The 22253-nt window shown below is 36.7% G+C and overlaps 1 protein-coding gene across 1 annotated transcript; it reads right to left on the minus strand.

The window, feature by feature from the left end:
* Nucleotides 1-8: 8 nt before the first annotated feature.
* Nucleotides 9-22213, minus strand: hid1a (HID1 domain containing a). The gene is made up of 19 exons (XM_048181898.1): nt 21519-22213; nt 19456-19605; nt 16747-16917; nt 16250-16372; nt 13665-13771; nt 13347-13463; nt 11940-12147; nt 11755-11811; nt 11525-11665; nt 11349-11439; nt 9432-9583; nt 9226-9304; nt 8716-8880; nt 7474-7701; nt 6454-6599; nt 6292-6381; nt 4081-4172; nt 3841-3999; nt 9-1070 (listed from the first exon to the last, which is right to left on the minus strand). Exons 1-19 carry the CDS (start codon nt 21582-21584, stop codon nt 1007-1009), a joined length of 2406 nt encoding a protein of 801 aa, XP_048037855.1. The 5' UTR covers nt 21585-22213; the 3' UTR covers nt 9-1006.
* Between the last annotated feature and the right edge of the window lie 40 nt (nt 22214-22253).

Below are 22253 nucleotides of genomic sequence, written 5' to 3' on the forward strand. Positions count from 1 at the left end.
GTGAAAAGTGTGTTTTTGTACTCTACATCCTCTCAATATATTGGGACAAATTTTGCACAAATACACAAACATTAAAATACAAGTACAAATGCAATGTCTTGATCTGCTCCACAAGCTCTCTTATAAATACTGCCACAAATCAAGAAAAACATTCTGTTTACAGTTATCGGCACTTTAACAATATGATGAACATATGCAGAAACCACAAGCTAATCTTCTGCCATTTGACAACATTGGATAGTTTATCATATTTTTCATATATGTAGCCAGTGGTTCTACTTTAAACATCAAGCAATATTTACAGTATCTTATTAGCAAAACTGATATGCAGACAAAAATAGAGATATTGATATACCATCAAACAACCGCTATATAATACTTTGGAAACAACATTTTTTTTGTGTACATTTTCATGATGTATATGAATACTGGTGGAATTCATCTAAACCAGCTTTTGATTTTTCTCCCAGCTATTCTTCATTCTAGACTTTAGTGAAAATTGGGAGTAAAAGTATGTAAATGCATAAGGGTAACAAAAAAAAAAAAAAAAAGAAAAAAGAAAAGGATTCAGCAATATCACCCTCTTGTGGTGATATTAATACAATCCAAAGGTCTTTGTCAATGCTCTTGATAACTTCTAACAACCTAGAAATTATTCACAAGGTTTTCGGTGCGATAAATAGTATTCCTTCTTATAATAAGCACTTTAATCCTATAAAAACCACAGTGAGAGAGTTTCACGTGTCTGGGCTGCCTAAGCTGCTGAACACAGTATGCTTTTTACTATCAGAGCGCATGGTTTATATATAGACGCGTTATCATCATCACACCAGCCAGAACAAACAGACCACTGACAGGCCGACTGGCAGCCATGGGCACTTCTCGTGAAGTCTCACAGTCAAGGACGTGTCGCCTCTTCTCTGGGGAAGTGGAACGGGTTAAAGCAAAATGACAAGGCAAGATGAAGTCTGCGGGTTCTCAGTGACCGACAGGTTACAGCTCATTTTTACATCCTCTGGATCTCAAAGAGACGCACGTCGGTGTCGTACCAGATAGGCGGATCCACATTACTACAGTTAGAGGAAAAACAATGTTAAACTCACAAATGTATTCTGTTTACTTGGCTGAAACTAATTTAACATGCCAAGCACACATCCCGGACATATTTCACTTCAAAATAAAAAAAAAAGAAAGTCTTTTTTAAAAATAAATAAATAAATGTGGTAACACTTTAGTATGGGGAACAATTAACTTTCAACTAGTGGCTTATTAGCTTGCATACTGGCTGTTAAATAGTGCTTATAAAGCACATATTAAAGGATTAGTCCACTTTTAAATAAAATTTTCCTGATAATTTACTTACCCCCATCTTGGATGACCCCCATGTCATGGTTCTCTTTCAGATGGTCACGTTTGACGTACGTCAGTAGTGACCTACGAATTGGGATATCAATTCGTCGGTCACTGCTGACATACGTCTCCGTTTCCTCCTTCAGGGAACGAGGGTTACATATGTTACATACGTAACCGAGACGTTTCTGCTTTCCGCATTCTTCAAAAAGCTTACGCTGTATGTCCTACACCTTCCCTATAGACCCTTTTCACAATGACGTCAGTTAACTTCCGCCTATCCGCAAAGCAGTGTATCAGTTGTTCCGTCGTACCTTCGCGCCGGCGACTACTCGGGACAATGCTTTAATAACTTTAAATGCGAAACTGTTTATGTCAAGGATTTGCACAGTCATGTTCTTCTGGTAATAATATTTATTATTTCCTTTCTGTAACTGCCTTGGTTAGGGTTTTCCGCGAGCAGAAACTTTAGCAATGTTGTCCTTGAATTGCTATCAGAGTTTATCACAACGATTGTGTGTCCACACAAATATGTAAGCCTATTTGGAATAACAAGAATACTGTCTTTAAAAACAAATCTCTATTTTTAGAAATTGGTAGGCTATGATAACGGTATTGATCTTGTGAGATTTTTTTACGAGTAACGGACACCTGAAAGTAGCACATCCACATATATTACTCCGAAGAATTAATGGTGTGAAGATTTTAGATCATTTTACACCAGTTTAAACTGCAATATATTAATTTGTAAGAAGTGTATTGAAAATACAAACGGAAGTAGCCTATGTGTTCATGTTATTCCATGGAGAAATAATTTGATTTCGTTCATTTATTGCTGCTATAACAATGAGTACTGTTGTAAATCCTCTGTATATTTTTGTATGCGAAGATCTTGTTCTGCAATAAAGAGATTAATGATGACGATGTTTTTTTTACTATGGTAAAAATGCCATGCACGTGAGTCAGTTTTTACAACATTAACAGTCTACATGTAGAAATAGTATTATATTAAACACAATTTGTATTATTATGTATGTCATATCGAATAAAAGTGGGAAAATAGACTTTGATATTTAAAAAGAATGGCTAATGTTGATCTTCATTGTATATAGGCCTGTAGGCACTGAAATTAGTACATTAAGCTTTGAATGAGAAGTTTTTTTACTGCACGTAAATGTTGGAAACATGCGTTTATTTCACAAATATAAACAGCTTCATCTGCAACTGCATTAAAGACAGCAAAGTTTGCAAGATACGGGCAGCAGAAAGTGTATGGCTTCAGTTACGTTACGTATTCAACTCCTCCGACTTCAAGCAGCAAATCGCGCCGATCGGTAAGTTTGAGATCTGCCAAACACCTCGCTTTGAATTTACATGAAATTAGGCGACTACAGTCATCCTTTAACCACATTTGTGGCATATGTACAACTATTGAGTGCACTTCATTCGAGTCGCGCTAGTATTCCACTATGCTGACGGAAATGAGGATACACTGCATCGAGTCCTAACGGAAGCTGTGTGACGTCATGTGAAAAGGGTCTATTCTACTTACGAATACAGAAAGCGGAAGCACGTGCAAGGTGATAATTTGTGTTTGTAAAGCATATACAGTTGTATTTTTTTCGAAAATGACCGATCGCTTCACTAGATAAGACCCTTATTCCTCGTCTGGTATCGTTTAAAGCCCTTTGAAGCTGCACTGAAACTGTAGTTTTGACCTTCAACTGTCTGGAGGCCATTGAAGTCCACTATAAGAAGAATAATCCTGGAATGTTTTCATCAAAAACCTTCATTTCTTTTCGACTGAAGAAAGAAAGACATGAACATCTTGGATGACATGGGGGTGAGTAAATTATCAGGAAAATTTTATTTGAAAGTGAACTAATCCTTTAACCCTTTTATTCTACATGACCATATATTCCTAAATCCAACCCCATACCTAAACTTAAACGCTACATCAACTACTTTACTAACTATTAAGAACCAGAAAATTAAGAGTTTATTGAGGCAAAAGTCATAGTTAATAGTGAATGTGTTCCCCATACCAAAGTTTTACTTTTCTGGACCTTGAATGTGGTAATTTCGTTGCTTTCAATAGAAGATTAAAAAAATAAAAATCTCTTGGAGTTCATCAAAAATATCTTAATTTGTATTCCGAAGATGAACAAAGGTCTTAAGGGTGTGGAACGATATGAGGTTAAGTAATTAATGACAGAAATTTCATTTTTAGGGTGAACTAACCCTTTAAGCAGCAAGCTCATTGGCTACTGATACAGCAGGAGTCAAACAGCTGTGCCCTATAGAGAATGATGTGATTGCAAGCAGATTGAGTTGAGGACCTATTAGCCTGTGCCCTCTAGAGTTTCATGACATAACTTTGTGCATTATGAAAACATTTTTTTTTTTTTTTTTTTTTTTAATAGTATGCATACGATTTCATGCCCAGAAAACACCAACCAAGAAAACCACCGACTGTAATGTCATACTAACCGCAAGTAAATGACTCCCCACATGTACGTGCGAAACCACATGGCAGTTCCTGCATTGGCCTGGTATTTCCGGATGAGAATGGGATGGGGCACGGGCAGCAGACCCACTAGAGTGCCATGCTGAAGAAACTTCAGTATCTCAGATTCATCCGTTAGACCCCTGATGCAAGAACATATTGTCATATGTCACAGCAGCAAATCAAACTACATGCAACTATCAAATGACAAACTCTCCTCTTACTTGTCAATGCAGATTTTTTCCACCTGTGGCACCAGTACTTGTAACAAGCGCATGATCGTCTGCAATGGGAGTTTGCTCTTCCAGGACAGGACCTGTGATTTGAGTGAAGAGAGGGTTTTTTAGACTTAAAATTATTAGCTAAGGGTTGTTCTAAAAGCCTTGATGAAACGGAAGCATTGACACATCTTTTCTTCCATATTGTGATGTAACCGTGTAACAGGTTATCGACAAAGAAAAAATGTAAGGTGGGAATGTGGTTCTGTGCATTTGTTGTTGATTGGATGTTGAAATGTGGGCGTCGAGGCAGATGAACACAAGATTTCAGGGGCGGGTTTAAGTGACCTAGATGATTGGAGAAGTGCCGCGTACGTCATCCTAGAGAAGTCTGGCATTTCACTACAAGATCAAGTTATGATATTTTGATTACAAATTACAAAAACAATTAAAAAACAAACAGCTTAATGTTTATTGTGATGTCTTTTTAAAACAAGCATCATATTTTCTGTTGTATAACAACTGTTAAATAACTAAAACTGACAATAATTCCTGCCGTCAGTAAAGCTAGCCAGTTTGTGTTTCTGCGTTAATAAAAAAATTTTTTTCTAAGGGGAGTGTTATGTGCTTTTAGATGCACTGAACAAAACAAGTTTAAACCAATATAAAACCATGCTTTTTGATTACACCAATATAAACATGCACTTCAAATAAATTACATGGTGGTTTCATTTTTTCAGGGTGATCAAATTTGATATATGATATGAAACTGATATGATCTACTGAGAATTGTTTTGATTCCTCTTTTATTAGGTGTACACATGTTGGCTGTCTTTTCCATAATAAATGTGTCCTATAAACACACAGTTTACAACATACATACCAGCCAGATAAAAACTAAATGTTAAAAAGTCAAGGGTAAAGAGACAAACTAAAGCAAACACAGATCACCATAATGGTGGCTTCAAAAGAAAATATTTTCAATAAAACATCTAACCTCTATTATTTCTTAATTAATTAAAAATACAATAATTTACAATTATAAGAATTATTTATTTGGTTGAACTAAGAAAATAAGCCAAATTAGATTAAATAAATATGAACTTTGGTACTGAAAACTTAAGTTTACCTTACTTTCATTTAACTAAAGTCTTTGTTCAATGCAAAAAGACAACTCAAAAAGTAGATTTTTTTATTTTTTTTTTAGTAATGGAGACTTGAGACACTGATATGCAGATTAATGCAGTTATTGGAAAGAGACTGATTCCTTTGATTGCTTAGGCATGTGTGAATTACCAAAGTCTGCGTGTTTCTCAAAAGTGTTTGGGAGCAGTTTGGATCTTGAGTTTGAGTTTGAGTTTAACTGCTTCAAGAACTGTGATGTTACAACCTCGATACTGAGAAACATCACATGGTTTTGCAGATGCGAAAATATTTTATTGATAGTCACAAGGCAGTACTGAGAACAAGTTTCTGAGCGTGAATGTTTTCCTCTGTGTGTTTTTGTGCGCTGTATGGTAGAGCGAGTGGGAGAAAGACAGCGTGATTTCCATAGATCATGAAGCGTAATTTTGTAGGGAAAACGTGGATACAGTTTGTCATTTTTATCATATTGTTTGTTATGTTTATTTACTTGTTCAGTGTCTTTGTGGGTTTTGGTTCATTTGCTGAAATAAGTGAAATCATTTGACAAAGTGATAGGAACATGTAATGCGGTCAAAACCTGCCTGGAACTACTTTAGCTGTGCATCTACTGGAAAATATCTGCACACTTTAGAATGTTCATCAACCAATCAGACTCAACAGCTCCGTAGTACAATCAATGTTATTAACCTGTTATATATGTAAGAAAAAATTATTCCATAAACATGGAATAAGATAACTGGACTACTGTATGTTAAAGTACTAAAATCACCCAAAAAGCAAAACTCTGCCCTCGTGTTGTTCCAAACCTGTATGCTGTTATTTTTCCCATGCAAAACAAAAGGGAACAACATTAGAAGGATCTTTATTTAGCCCTGTCTGTCAAAGAGTTTGCTGAAACATACAGGTGTGGAATCATGTGAGGGTGTGTCAAAAAAAAAAAAAACTTTTTTTTTTTCCCTTTTTTTTTTTTTTTAACTCAAGGGTAAAATGACACATGGCTAACAATTTCCAGTTTAAAACCATTCGGCAGGACACTAATCATAATGGCTGTGGTAATGAAGGTTTTCTTACCCAGTCTGGCTTAGGATTCCAGTGGCTGACAGATGACGATGAGCTGGACAGACGTCTTCTTGCCATCTCTGCCTCAGTGTAGAAGACATCCTGGCAAGAGACATCACTGTTATCACCTTCGAAAGCAACTAGTGAACGTGATTGTGCGTCTGCTCCTCTGACCTCATTGTCTCTTCCTGATATGGACTCTGTGTCGCTGGTTCCAGCTGCAGCGCTGTGTTCAGGGGTTTGTGGGGATTCAGCCTGTGGCACTGCTATCATAGTACCGTCTTCTGAAACCTGGGACTTCTCCGTCAGTTTATCAATGCCTAAAGAGAGTTAACCTGTCTTCAATGAAGTGCCACTATCACATAATAGCTGGTCTTCATTATTACCAGTGTTGGGGAAAGTTACTTTTAAAAGTAATGCATTACAATATTGCGTTACTCTCTAAAAGTAACTGTGTTAGTTACTTTTTATGGAAAGTAATGTGTTAAGTTACTTTTTTCACCTGGGGTGGGCTTGCTTGCTTGTTTTTAATAACTGGGCTTGGCTTGCTTGCTTGTTTTTAGCCCCTTCTCACTAAAAGTGAAATGAATAAGCTTCAGTCTGAAGGAAGTGCAAATTCACGCCTGTACAGTAGAGGGCGCAGCTCAAACAAAACTTTCAGCTGTGCTGCTGTTCTGGACCAGAGAAGAATAAACACAAATGTGATGTTTATCCAAAGTCATTTTTGATTATTAGTAAGGTTGAATTGGATCATCGAAGGTCAGCAGCAAAGGTTAATAAAGTGAGATTAAATACATAAAGTATATTTTTGTGTTATTTAACATATTTAACTATTGCAGGTTTGCGTAATATTCTGAGTTTACATTTCACTGTTTTTACTCAAGTAAGATGAGTAAATGCTCACATTTACTTTCGAACTACAATAAGTATCATGCTCACACAGCACATGCACTTATTCATAATCTCTCTCAGTTATAGTCAATAAATGAGAAAACTTGCATTACTTATTTGAAAAAGTAACTCAGATTGTTTTTTGTAAATTTAAAAGTAATACGTTACTTTACTAGTTACTTGAAAAAAGTAATCTGATTACACAACTCACATTACTTGTAATGCTTTACCCCCAACACTGAATAATACTACCATTTAATATGCAGTACATAAGTCAGTAAACACACCAATAAGCAGAGCTACCTGGTATGGCCACCAGACTGGCCTTCAGAGTGCCGGGCTCAGCAGGCACAGCCGGCCGTGAGCCCTCCATGGACACCGTCTCCTGTGAGCTGGTCCGAGAAATAGCGTTTGGAGATTTCCTCTTTCTCTGCAAGGCCTTCTGAATGGTTGCAGGGTCGGAGGGCAAATTGGCCAGCTGATGAAAGACGTTGCGCTTCCGAATGATGGCGTATACCAAATTACAGTTACCTGATCAAAACATTATCAGAGTTGGGGTCAGGGCTGGAAATCAATGGGGGCTTGGGGCAAAAATTCCAGCAAAAGAAACAAAAATGCCCCCCAAATTCGAAATAAAGGGGCAAAAAATTACCCTGCACAATTGAACTAAATCTATTACTGCTGTCGCAATTAAAATGAAATGTGAAAATGAATTAAAAAGTGTTGATTACATTTAGATCTACTCACGTTGCATTGGATTTCTTTTTTTTTTTTTTTGTGCAGTGTTGAGCATTATAACCAATCACACGTTTCTGTTAAGCTTATGAATGCAGTGACCAATCAGAGGCGTTTACATTAGTTTCAGCTGAAAATGGAGTTTGTTTACTGGCTGAATTCTTTCATCATAAACAATAAGTTCAGATATGATGTAAGTAAAAGATTCATTTTACAGTGTTGATAGTTTTAGTGATTATAATCAGAGGTTTTGCGAGAGTGCAGAACTCGAGCTAGACTGAAGTCATGGAGCGCTTCAGTGAAGGGGAACATTCTTGGCTTGCTTTATGTGTATAATTTATTCCCAGTTTGAAACACAGTTTTGGTTACACTTTATTTCAATAGTTTAATCTTTACTAACTATAAGTAACTTTGCAACTACATGTCAACTAACTCAGAGTATTAGTAGACTGTCGTAGACTGTTAGGTAAAGGTGTTAGGGATCGGTTCAGTAGATTACGATGACATGTAGATGCAAAGTTACTTACAGTCAGTAGAATGTCTGTTGGAGCATCAAAATAAAGTGTTAGCAGATATTAACCTGAATATTGGCCCTTAATGGATAAGGTCATTTCTGACCCTGGTCATCTTTATATAACCTTTCAGTAGAAGTACGACCACAGCATGTACAAGAGTTTCCATCAATAATCTGCAAGAGTGTCACATGGACTTCTATGAACAGAGTTGGGAGATTTGGCAAGAGACTGTCTAAAAAGGCTCCTACAAAATTAGAATTTATCTGGCAAAGATGAACGAGAGTGTCGATCTCACCATCAAACTGGTACTGAATGATATTATTGAAGGCCTCCAGCAAGAAGAAAGCCAGATGGTGATTCTGAGGTGCAGAAAACAGGAACCAGTTGGTGGAGAACGCCTCCAGAAGATGTAGGAGCTTGTTGGCCGCAACCATGGAAAGACTCTTTAGGTAGGGAGACACTAAACAAGGACAAGGTGTTATGTGACAGAGGACAACAATTACACAACACCTGAATGTCATGCACCAAACTTCAGAGATTAAACTTTTTTTTTTTTTACAGTAAGTATTTATTCTACAATAAACCAATCATTCCATTTCAAATAAAGGCCTTTTTGATCTCAGGAAACCGACTGGACTTGTTCTCTTTGAGGAAAATAGCCTCACCCTAAGTGGGATAAATCATTTAGTCTCTTAGCACATGAAAGAAAAAAGTGTCACCTCCGTTTTTTTGTGTGACATAACAACATCATGAAAACTGAATCCAAGTAAAGCCCTGTGCAAACCCAGACACTGTTATTACTCACCATTCACCACAATAGTGAGCAAGCAGTCATAGAGAGGCTGTAAACGCTGATGTCCACTGGTTATTATCTTGTGGAAAACCTTCAGACATAAGTTTTTAGAGATTTAAAAACACCTTATACGTTTCTGTTCGAAACAGACGCAATTTTTTTTTTTTTTTTTTTTCGTGTGAATTGCAAAACTAAAGCAGGCTAAACTAAAGTCTCACCACAATGAGCAGGTCAGCATGTGTGCCTGTGAACACAGGGATGTCCATAGGGACATGAAGAGAGTACGGCTTGTTCAGACGCACACCAAAGTTCCTCTCTCCACTCAGCAGCAGCAAAATGAATACACCGATGTGCATGAGACCGACCCGTGCTGAAGTTCAACATACACAATAACATCATCAAGTGCTCGACAGACAGAATCATAACAGAAGTTACATATTAGCGATCTTAAAAGGTACAGCAACAAAAACAACCTATTTAAATCCAAGGGTCAGAGAGGGTGAACATTCTCATAAAATCTTTATAAATGGACTTCAGTGGAAAAAATAAATAAAGTGTCACCCTTAAAGGGACAGTTCACCAAAAATGAAAATGCTGTTATCAATTACTCACCCTCATGTTGTTCCTTCCTTTCGTTCATCTTTGTGAAACTAATGAATTTGTAATGAAACATGAGAGATTTCTCACCAAAGTCTTGATGTTTCAAAATGTTCAGCTTAAACCAAGTCTTCTGAAGAGACACGGGGCCAATTCCAAATGATGTTTCTGTGCCCTTGAAGGACACTTCAGGAGGGGAACGCCATTTGTAGGGGCGTTCCAAATGAAAGTGAACAACTGAAACTCTTCGCAAAGGACCCTTCCACAAGACTGTTTGTGAAGGGTACACGTCGTAGTCACTTCAAGGAAGTACTTTTATCATTTATTGTCACAAGACCAAGGATGGCGAGTCCTTAAAGGAACACTCCACTTTTTTTGAAAATGGGCTCATTTTCCAACTGCTCATTTTCGAATCCATTCAGCCGATCTCCGGGTCTAGCGGTACCACTTTTAGCATAGCTTAGCATAGTTCATTGAATCTGATTAGACCGTTAGCATCTCGCTCAAAAATGACCAAAGAGTTTCAATATTTTTCCTATTTAAAACTTGACTCTTCTGTAGTTACATCGTGTACTAAGACCGACGGAAAATGAAAAGTTGCGATTTTCTGGGCCGATATGGCTAGGAACTATACTCTCATTCCAGCGTAATAATCAAGGAACTTTGCTGCCGTACCATGAGTGCAGCAGGCGCAATGATATTACGCAGTGTCACTCACAAATGTCTCCATGGTTGCAAGTCACGCTCCCTGTGCAAGCAGGGGGTCACAGGCGCTGCATAATATCATTGCGTCTGCTGCACCCACGTCAGCAAAGTTCCTTGATTATTACGCCGGAATGAGAGCAAAGAAAATCGCGACTTTTCATTTTCCGTCGGTCTTAGTAAACAATGCAACTACAGAAGAGTCAAGTTTTAAATAGGAAAAATATTGAAACTCTTTGGTCATTTTTGAGCGAGATGCTAATGGTCTAATCAGATTCAATGAACTATGCTAAGCTGCAGCTAAAAGTGGTACCGCTAGACCCAGAGATTGGCTGAATGGATTAGAAAATGGTAAAGTCAACTGTTTAACTCTAGGGGAGCTGGAAAAATGAGCCTATTTTCAAAGAAGTGGAGTGTTCCTTTAAGATTCATTTTAAAGCTAAAAAGGTGGGAAAGTTTGAGTTAACATACTGTATAAACAGAATGATTCAAGTTGTTCTGTTTGTGATATATTACACATTTTCCTCGTGCATATAAATACAGTACCGGTTAAAAGTTTGGACAAATTGCTATTTTTAATGTTTTTGAAAGAAGTCTCTTATGGTCATCAAGGCTGCAATTAAATTGACCCAAATTCGATCTCTTTAACATAAGCAATTGTGTCTATTCAGAAGACTTGGATTAAACCATTTGATTCATATGGATTACTTTTACATTGTAATTTTATACTTTTTAATGCGTGAAAGTTTTGGTTGCATGAACCTTTAATAGATGGGCATGAAGAATGAGAGGGATCTTCAACTATCCCTTCAAAAACTTCCATTCAGCACACTTACATTGGTCGGCTCGGGCATCATTCAGGTAAAACAGAATAGGCACTAATATGTCCAACACATCACTGCTCTTCAGCACAAAGAACAGGAATTTCTGTAAGAGAAAATGCAGGGATTATGTGTGAATCATTGACCGGCATGTTCTGGAGCTGACTGTATTGAAGTACCCAATCTCTTACTTTGTTGAAGTCACAGAGTTTCCAGAAAAGGACCAGCAGTTCCTGGTGAAACTGGATCTTTTTGGTTGAGTTGGGCAGGTATGTTTGAGTGAGTGGGTTGGTCAGCAGACGTGCCAATCCTTTCAGCACAAAGTCGTAATCCTGCATACACAAGGAAAACCAGCTCACACATCAAGAGAACAATGCTTTTGTATTTTCTTGACATATCCTAAGATGAAGTATCTCCATACCTCCTCCCTGTGAATTCTGGACAGGTAATTCACGAAGAGGTTGTTAGGCCCAACAGACTATGAATAAAGAGAAAAAGAGAAGGTATAGCTCACACAATTATCAGTAGACCAAGTTTTTAGCCGTTCCTTTGACTTTACTCCATGTGGGTGGGTGTTGTGTACATTATGGGGTGTGGTGTGCTTACGTCCTGCTCTTCCATGCTGGAGGGGGAGGGTGGGCGGTACGGCTGTCCACCCTCATGCTCCAGGGTCACTATGAGGATTTGCACGGCCTGCTCCACCAGCTGCTCACGGTAGTCGGAGAAGAGCAGGTGGTTGTAGGGGATCCCATAACCCACCGGGTCATAAGCGCACACCACGTTCAGCAGGGAGGTGAAGAGAGGCAGAGCATGTCTGTGAGAAAGACAGACTGTCAATGTTTTCTACACTTTTATATTGCTGAAGACAATGTGAGTGATGAAACTCCACGCCTAGATGCTCGGGCGGTTGTAATAGCGATGAAGTTACTAGAGAGTTCTGGATGGTTGCCGGGGTGTTGTTAGTTAGATGCTAAGGTGTTCACTGCAAACGTGTGTTTTTTTGTGTTCTTGTCTTATTTTCCAGTAAAAATATCTAAACATTGTTAAATCAAGATACATTTACTTTAGAAGCACAATAGATATGTTTTAGTCTACCTATTTTTATGCAAATGTTGGGATATCACGTCATTTTTTTTTATTTTTTTTTTAAACGCTGAATGGAAACGCCAAGATGCACATAAATTCTAAAATAAAACTCATGCCCTTAATTGAGGCGGCTATTTTTTTTATCCGATAAGAAGACATTTATCAAATAAATCTCTTAATGCGCATCAAAAAACTCATGTGACATTGGATCAGACCACTTCACGATGACGTCAACTTCACGATGATGTCACTTCACGATGACGTCAACATCATCTGATGTTATTCTGTGTCAAAATCTTCTGCTGCAGTAAAAATGTTTTCTGAACACAATAATACTGTAGCCAGAGAAAAACTAATAAAACCATCAAGGGTCAAGGATCCAACTACATGAAACACCGATCACCATAATGGCGACTTCAAAAGTTTTTTTCTATGGGACAGGCTACAAAACTTTCCCACTTTATAAAGATGTTCTTTAAAAACATCAAACACAACCTTATTCATTTGAAGTTAGTTGTCATTCTTGGAACATTCTAAAGGATGTTTTCCTTCTAAAAACCTTCTACAAACTAACAAAGCTAACCTCTTAAGAACATTACTAAAGACCCCATAGCATTGAACAAATGTTTTATTAATGTTACTGGAGGAACATTTGTTCATAACTTTGAGAGAACCTTTCCAAAACCTTAGCAAAAGTTATGAAAACATTCCCTGTTAGCTGGGTAGTTTTTAGTGGGCTGCTGCTACACAGTTGCTAGGATGTGCTGGGTGGTTGCTAGATGGTTTCAAGATCAAAAGAACCCACAATGAAGTTTACATGCAGTTTAATTCTCAGGATTAGAGGCTTGACTTGGCAAACACCACTCGTAAGTCTGCAGGTGTTTAATTGGGGAGTGTTTGTCTTTTGCGTGTTATATGGAGCCTGACCTGTTTTCAGCAGAACAGAAGAAAGTGACCCAGGGGTTGAGGATACTGTTTTCTGCTGTTGGCGGCAGGTACATGGCCTCTGAGAAACAGGTGAGCAGTAACCTCAGCAGCTCAGACCTATAAACACACGACACACAGAGGAGGAACACTGGAGGGCATGTAGACTACTCAGTTTAGCTAATCTGAATATCCGTTTGGTTGGAAAAACAGGTCCGGGCTTTTAGATGTCTTGTGTGGTTACTGATTAAAAGGTCACCATGGAAACTCAAATAAAGACACATTTGGCCCTGGCTGGGAATGGAGTCCAGTCACTCTTACCTATTGAGATCGTGGATGTAGTTGAGTGGGGGGGACTGAGCGAAGCCCACTCCGGCCTCCCAAATGTATTCACAGCTGTCCAGTGACTGCATGTCCTCAACCGAATCCTGTACATGACAGAAAGTCAATCTGAATTTAATGTAGATCTAACTGCACACAGACAGACTGAGACACATTAACTAAGGGCATTTCATTACTCTCATATTCACACCGTATGGTACCATTTGAAGTGGAGTAATATGTTTTAGTAATATGCTTATGTAAAATGTTTAATACTAAATTCCTTAATCCTGAAGACTTTAATTAATTTGTTCAAGTTTACTTGATCATGCTTGGAGCTAAACTCTGCTGGAAAGTGCGCTAGCCAGACACTTGGTTATTGGTAAATAATAAAGACTGGATAAATGGTAAAGACCAGAGCCAGGTGATGATGATGATGTCATGGCAACACTTAAAAAAAATTTAGTCCTAAATTTAAGATTTCTAATACATTTCTAACACATGAATTTTGTATCAAATTTCCATTCATTTTGGATAACGCAGTAAAAAATAATAATAAAAATCTTAAAGTGATGCATATTTGTCAGCCATAAAAAAAGGTAAAATACATTTAAGATTTCTGCACTGCAACAATCATGGCATAGTTTATTATTAACTACCATTTCCATCTATTTGATTTTATACTTTCAAAATACATTTAATCAAATTTCTTAGAATCAGCATAAATCTGTTCATTGCGAAAACAATTAAATTTATTCAGTTAAAAAGTGAAACATAGTTAAACGTGGCTAGCTTTTGAAAGATTGAAACACATTGTATTTATTGATGATAAATATATAAACCTGGTTATTGTGTATTGAAAACACATTCAGTTTATTAGCACCATTACAGAAATCTTACCTGTTTCTTAACTGTTATTTCATTTATTAGTTTATGTTAAAACGTGTAATCCAAATTGATGGAAATTTTATATGCAATTCAAATAAATACATTTTAAATGTAGGCTTAAATAGTTTACTTTGGGTGCTAAATAGAAAAAAGGATCAACTGGCCAGAACTTTGAGACCACAATAAACATGAAGGACTATAATGCGTTAAGAGCTCGCTCAAGCACTGAGGAGCAAAACCATTTAGTGCTTTGTAAGTAATTAGCAAGATTTTTGTATGCAATGTCTATTATCACAACCAGTAAAGCATTACAATAAATGAGCCTTGAGGTCATGAACGCATAAACTAACCTTTCTGCATCTGATATTGTGAACATATGTCATAGTTTAGGTATATTTTTAAGATGGAAGAATGCGGTTTTACAGATACTAGAAATGTGGCTTTCAAATGAAAGATTGGTATCAAAAAGCACTAACTAATGACGAAGACTTAAAGCAGCCATCAAGTGTTCTATTCTACAGTATTCTAGGTTATTATGTGCAAAGGTTTTGGTCCAATAATTATAACCAATGTTTTTTTTTTTTTTTCTGAATTTAAAGGTGCAGTGTGTAAGATTTCTGTCCACTAGAGGTCGCTAGAGGCTTATTCAAAACAAAGGTGTTGATGATGATCTTGGGACATGTGGTCTTCACCTCAACGGCTGGTGCAAAAGAATCGGGATAGGACTCGGGAAGAAATCATGTTCATGGATGTGATTATTAACGTTAACGTAGTATGAAGCAGAGCAGGACCGAGTGTTGTGGGAGCTGAATGAGGCCACTGGAGCGATTGCGCAACACACACCTCACAAGCAGCGGAACTTTTATTATGCCACAGTCGTCGGCGCCGCTTCCACTTTTCTGGTCATGAGTATGAGGTAACACAGCACTGTTTATCATATTAGACACATTTAAGTGTGTTGAAAATTATGTTATAACGTCACTCTGTGCGTTCGCTCAGCGGCTGCTGTGAGACACTTGTTACACACTGCAGTAAGCTAGATCGATTTTAGAATATCATATTAAATTTTACTGGTTTATTTTACTGCAAAATTCTTACATGTTGCACCTTTAATAGTAGAAAATTACTAGTCATCAATTTTTTATATCAGCTATGCATTCCGTTAATTTTGTGAATTGGTAAGTTTCGTCAGGGCGCGAAGAAATTTAGAGCTGAGTATCATCAGCGTAACAGTGAAAACTAACGCCATGCTTCCTAATAATATCTCCCAAGGGTAGCATGTACAGAGTGAAAAGCAACGGTCCTAGTACTGAGCCTTGCGGTACTCCATATTGAACTTGTGATCGATATGACATCTCTTCGTTTACTACTACAAACTGATAACGGTCAGATAAGTATGATTTGAACCATGCCAATGTAATTCCACGAATGCCAACATAATTTTCGAGTCTATTCAAAAGAATATTGTGGTCGATAGTGTCAAATGCAGCACTAAGATCCAGTAACACTAATAGAGAGATACAACCACAATCTGATGATAAGAGCAAATCATTAGTAACTCTAATGAGAGCAGTCTCAGTACTATGGTACGGCCTAAATCCTTACTGTCTAAAAACACAACTTGTACAGATGATGGGCTACAAAATAAAATGTATCATTTCTTTACTGTGCATTTTGTCAGACAGTGGTGAACTCACAGGTCTTCCTTTCTTGTGGCTGTGAACAGTGAAGTCTGGACAGAAAAGCAAGTCAGCCAGAGCCAGTAAGAGAGACTCTGCAAGCGGACGGGCCCCTTCATCCTCATCCTCCATATCATCCATCTATCCAGAGGAAAAAAAAAAATCACTTTTTTTTTTTTTTTTTTTACCTATTATCTATGATTAAAATGTATCTGTTTATAACACTAATTTGATTATAATATTTAAAATCTATAAAATGGCTTTTTTTTTTTTTGTTTGGATTTCTCCTATAGCAAATAACCAACCACAACTAGGACATGATGAAAATGCATAAATGTGCTTATGTGAATGTACTGTATACTGAGGGACATTCATTTGAGAGTGTTTCGTAATCCTACACTGCTATTTCTGAAAACACTTAAATACAGGCTTGAAGTTACATGGCTGAATATCAGTTTTAAACTGAGTTGATAGCACTAAACAGTTATTATTTAGAGCATCATCGTCCTCCTCACCCCCGCTCTGCCAGCGCCAGGGACGGTGGACCAGAAGAACCCTCTCCAGTCCTGGTCTTCAAAGATGTAGGGCAGGATTCGAGTGAGCATTCGACTGCAGTTCAGCACGATCTGCTTTTCTTTCTCTGTGGGGCAGCCGGACTCAGCGCCCTGAACCAACTTCTCCACCGCCTGTGACGGTACACACATACCCTCATGTCAGCATATACAGAAGACAGTATGAACACTTTCACCCGCTACACCCACACACACATAAAGAGGCGCCAAAACATGCAATCAGTCTAAAAGTTTTAGAATGTCACTGTATTAAATAACTACATATCAAAGCACGGCATACTGTCACGGTAGGCGGATGATGGATCTAAATACAACACTTTGTTTTATTGTTAGTTTTATTGTTTTATTTTTATAATTGTCTTCAAAGAAGACTATTCAAAATAGAAAAGAAAAGAAAAAAAAAAAAACATACCAGCTGTGTTAAAACAAAGACAATACCAGACCCTGAACAATGGGAACTATGGAGTATAAATGCACAGGTAGATAATTAACTGAACAAGGAACAGGTGAAGAACATAATCGGTAACTATGGAAACTAATGGTGGCTAGAACAAAGGAAACAGGAACTAAACACTAAGAACAGGGCAAAATGAAATACAAAATAATAGTCCTAGAACACAAAACATAAGACAAATAGTTATTTTAGTATTTATTAATATTTTGAATAAGCTTTAATTTTTATATTTTTAGTTATGTTCATTTTAGTTTAATTTTTTGTCATTTCGTTATATGCTTTTATGTGTTATTTTATTAGTTTTTTTTTAAAAACAATATATATATATATATATATATATATATATATATATATATATTTCTATTTAGGTTTAATTTAATTTCAGTTTTAGTTAGCTTTTTAATTTATTTCCAGGTCATAATTTTAGTGCTTCATTTTAAAGTTTTTCAGTTTATTGCCATGTTAACGTTTCTAATTTTCACTTAGTTTACGTTTTATGTTATTTCAGCTTTTAATTTCAATTAACAGAAACGTTTTGAACAGTGAACTACACTACAGTTCAAAGGTTTGGGGTCTGTAGGATGTTTTCAAAAGAAGCTTATTTGATCACAAAATACATTCAAACAGTAACACTGAAATATTATTACAATCAGTGTTAATTAATTACTTCATAGCTACTAATTACATCTGTAATTAGATTCTAATTACTTTCTGTAAAATGTGTTGCATTAATTACTTTTTAAATGCCATATCATCTTCAACCAGCTGAACAATACAAGGATTGACAGCTATTAATTCTTCCACATAAATAATATAAAACTGCATAAGTTATTCTTAAACTAACCAAAGTATTTAAAGTGATAAGATTACATTAAACAAATATTTTAACATTAGACATTAAATTTTGATATTAAATCCACTATTGTTTTATATTGTTCTAAAATCTATACATGCAATTACATCAGAAGTAACTGTAAATTACAGAAAAATTAAGAGTAATCCCTTTACTTTTTCAAGGGAATTAAATAATTAAAATGCAGTAATTAATTACTTAGTAATGAGCTCCACCCAACAAATGGAAAAATGTAATTTATTCCTGTGATCAAAGCTGAATTTTCAGCATCATTACTCCAGTCTTCAGTCACATGGTCCTTCAGAAATCATTCTGATATGCTGATTTGATGCTCAAGAAACATTTCTGATTATTATCAATGATGAAACCTTTGTGCTGCTTCATATTTCTGTGGAAACAGTGATTAATTATATTTGATGAATTGAAAGTTCAAAAGAACAGCAATTATGTGAAATAGAAATCTTTTGTGACATTATTGTTTGTTCTGTTCCCATGTCTCATTGTGTCTTTTCCCCATTTCCCTGTGTGACTGATTAGTTATTCAGTTCAACTGTTGTCTATCAATTTACTTATTAGTCCCTGTGTGTTTAAGCCTGTGTTCTGGGGTTAAGGTGTGTATTTAAGCCGTGTGTTGAGGTTTGTTATCTGTTTCCCAGAGTTTTTCCTACCTGTTGTTCAGTGAGTTATTGAATTAAAGTCTGTTTCCTGATTCCTTCATCTTTGTGAGCTACATGTATATAACCACCTGTGACAATCATAAATGCCTTTACTGTCCCTTTTAAACAATTTAAAACATCTAATTGCTGAATAAAAGTATTTTATTCAGCAATCTGATCACTAATTTTCAAAAAGCAGTGTATACTAAACCATTTATTTATAAAGCTTAATTTTGTTTAATCTTTTATTCATCATGTGTGTTTGTACTATCATTCTATGAAATAAATTCCCTTTGTTATCTTGTGTTATTCAGACATCCACACAAGTGCCAGATACTTTTTGGAGCCACATACATGTGCATACAAGCTAAATCATTTCCAAATAATGCCACACAATATAATCTCTCTCTTGATGGTGTGACGTCATTCCTCCAGGACACAGTAACACAACACTTCTCTCTCGTCTGCCTGCATGTGAGCCTGAAGACTGAATATCTCTAATCATGTTTTCTTTCTGATGGGCAGTCTCAAACAGGAAGCGCAAGGACTGAGACAGGAAGGGGAAAGCACCAGCTGTTTTCCTGTCCCACCAACATTTTTAAGATCCTCACAGTCACTGGCTATTATTGATGAGGCACAGACTGCATGTTACTGTTACAGGTGAATGACTGTGTATCAGGTGCTGTTACCTTGTAGCACAGTGTTGCAAGATTGGAGGGCGATTCCTCGCGCACAGCTCGGATCTCAGCAGCCGGCACCAGGGCAAACACATCCTGTACATTGGTCGCAGTATCCGACCAGAACTGATCCCAGAACGCGTCATCTGTGGCCTCCACGGGCTGGGATGGAGGGGGTGAGGACCATACAGGTTTAATACATATGCACATCCTTTCAACACACACCAGCTGGGCTGATCCAAACAATGAATTCATAAACCACATCAATATTTGATTAAAGGGATAGTTCACGCAAAAATGAAAATTATCCCATAATTTACTCACCCTCAAGCCATCCTAGGTGTATATGACTATCTTCTTTCAGACGAACACAATCAGAGATCAATTTAGAAATAAACTGGCTCTTCCAAGCTTTATAATGGGAGTGAATGGGGCTTGAGAATTTGAAGCCCAAAAAAGAGCATCCATCCATCGTAAAAGTAATTCACACGGCTCCAGGAGGTTAATAAAGGCCTTCTGAAGCAAAGCATTCATCAATACGTCATGTGTCAGGTTAGAGGTCACTCTTCCGCTGGAACTAGACTTGCATACGGAAGTCAGTGACTCCAGTTTATAAAGTTAAAAAATATGAATATTTTTACTACAAAAACCATTGTTTCACTTCAGAAGGCCTTTATTAACCCCGTATGGAGCCGTATGGATTACTTCTGCCCTCTATTCAATATTCCGTTTCACTTGGAAATACGTCACAACACTTCACAACACTGGAGAAAAGTCGTTTGCAACTTCCGGTTCACGTGGACTTTAAGGCAACAAACTTCAGCAGATTTTTGAGTTTTCTCAACTTGTTGTATTCAGTTTATACAACGAAAAGTTGAGAAAACTCAAAAATCTCCTACAAAAACAAGTTGAGAAAACTCAAAAATCTTCTGAAGTTTGTTGGCTTAAACTTATAAGTTTTCTCAACTTTTTATTTTTTACAGTGTACATATCTTTAGGTCGTTTTCTGAAATTGAGTTTTTTTCTGCTCCAGAAATCCCCACTTCAGCACAAAAGATTACAGTTTTATTCCTATCTATATTCTGAAGGGTTTTACTGAGGGTTTTGTTCATTTGCCTGATTTTAAACAACATTTTACTCCTTAAAACATGGTAAAAAAAAATAAAAAATTCTTCCGACTGTTGACAGTAATTTCTGATTCATGGAGATATCCCAAATATTTCAATATAAATATTTGCAAATTAATGCATATCTAATTAGATAATGCATCATTTGCATATTTAAATTTAATATTGAGAAAAATTGATACAAATACAAAAAATGATTGCGATTCTTAATGTAATTAATTGACTTATGGTGATATCTATTTGTTAGATTTCTCCTGGGGTATATTGCCTTAATATTAAAATATCTTTAGATGACTGACAGTTAAAAAACTTAAGACATCACGTCAGTAGGGGCGGGGTCTAGCATACGTCATGTTATTACCCCTCATATCTATTTTTTTCAACATAAAACGTATATATATATATATATATATATATATATATATATATATATATATATATAAATCTAAAAGAGATGGTATACATAAAAAATGAAAACTTTAGCTTTTATTTTAGTAAGGTTTATTTTTAATACTAAAAAAATAAAAACAGCTATTATGCAAATTAGCGCTACGCAGATTTATCTTTAAAAATTTCAAGCTATTTATAGACTTTTAATAATATTATAATAAAGTATTACAATAATATTAAATTCTTTAAAAAATATTTGACTCAGTTCACTATGAATGAGCAACAGAATTATATTGACATATAAACACAAGACACCTGTCACACCAGAAGCAACTCAAGCATCATTAATCTGAATGAAACACCAGTCAGTGCCCAGCCCACCCCCACACACAGACACACACACACATATATATAGATATATATGTAGAAAAACTGAAGTAAGGTGTTATTTGAACAATTGTGAGGTGTTGCAGAGGTCTGGTGGTCGGCGCAGGCGCTCCATCTGGAAACAAACACACGCTCCTAATAACAGCCTCGCATAACAGCAAAGACACAAACCTGTGTTTTTGTAGTCAGCTGTATCACCGCCTTCCTGAAATTCAGCTTCGAGTCCGTATTTCCCATTTTTCCTGATATGTTGTTTTAATGATGAGGCGCAGCTCTAATCCCCGTCACCTCCTCCTCTGCGTGTGTCATCTGCGGAGGCGGCGGTGCTGCGCTAAACACACCAACTTCCGGCAGGACAATTTCACATTCCTACTATGGGCAAGGCTGGGCTCATGAATATTAATTAGGTAATGTGCCGTAAGGCCAGTAGGCGTAAGTGATTGGTTAAACTGCAGGCCGTTAGCGGCCTCTAATCAGCTGACTCCTGAATATTAACCGTGCTTAGGTTACGTAACTGGATGCACAAGAAAGGTTACTAAGCAACGTCAGTCGGCTCTAATTCATATTCATAAGCCAGGCCTCTGCCTAAATAGCCATAGTAGGATTCATAAATTCCAAACGCACTAGGCAGTTGCTATGAAAACACAGTTTAGCAAATTTCCCCTTGAATCTTTTACTTTTCGCAAGCATCGCAACCCAAACACAGTATACAACGTAATCAAATTAACAGTATTTTTGTGTGGATAAAAACGTGATAGAAAACACTGATAGAGCTGATTCTGAAATATTTCATTCTCACTAAAAAGACGTTTTTACATTTTAATACACATATGTTTAGTCATTCAGCGTTACAACGAAAATGCGTCATACTATACATCATACGCTATACTCGTCCGCAGTATTGGA

This window comes from Megalobrama amblycephala, linkage group LG1 (assembly GCF_018812025.1).
Source record: "Megalobrama amblycephala isolate DHTTF-2021 linkage group LG1, ASM1881202v1, whole genome shotgun sequence".
Classification (NCBI taxonomy): Eukaryota; Metazoa; Chordata; class Actinopteri; order Cypriniformes; family Xenocyprididae; genus Megalobrama; species Megalobrama amblycephala.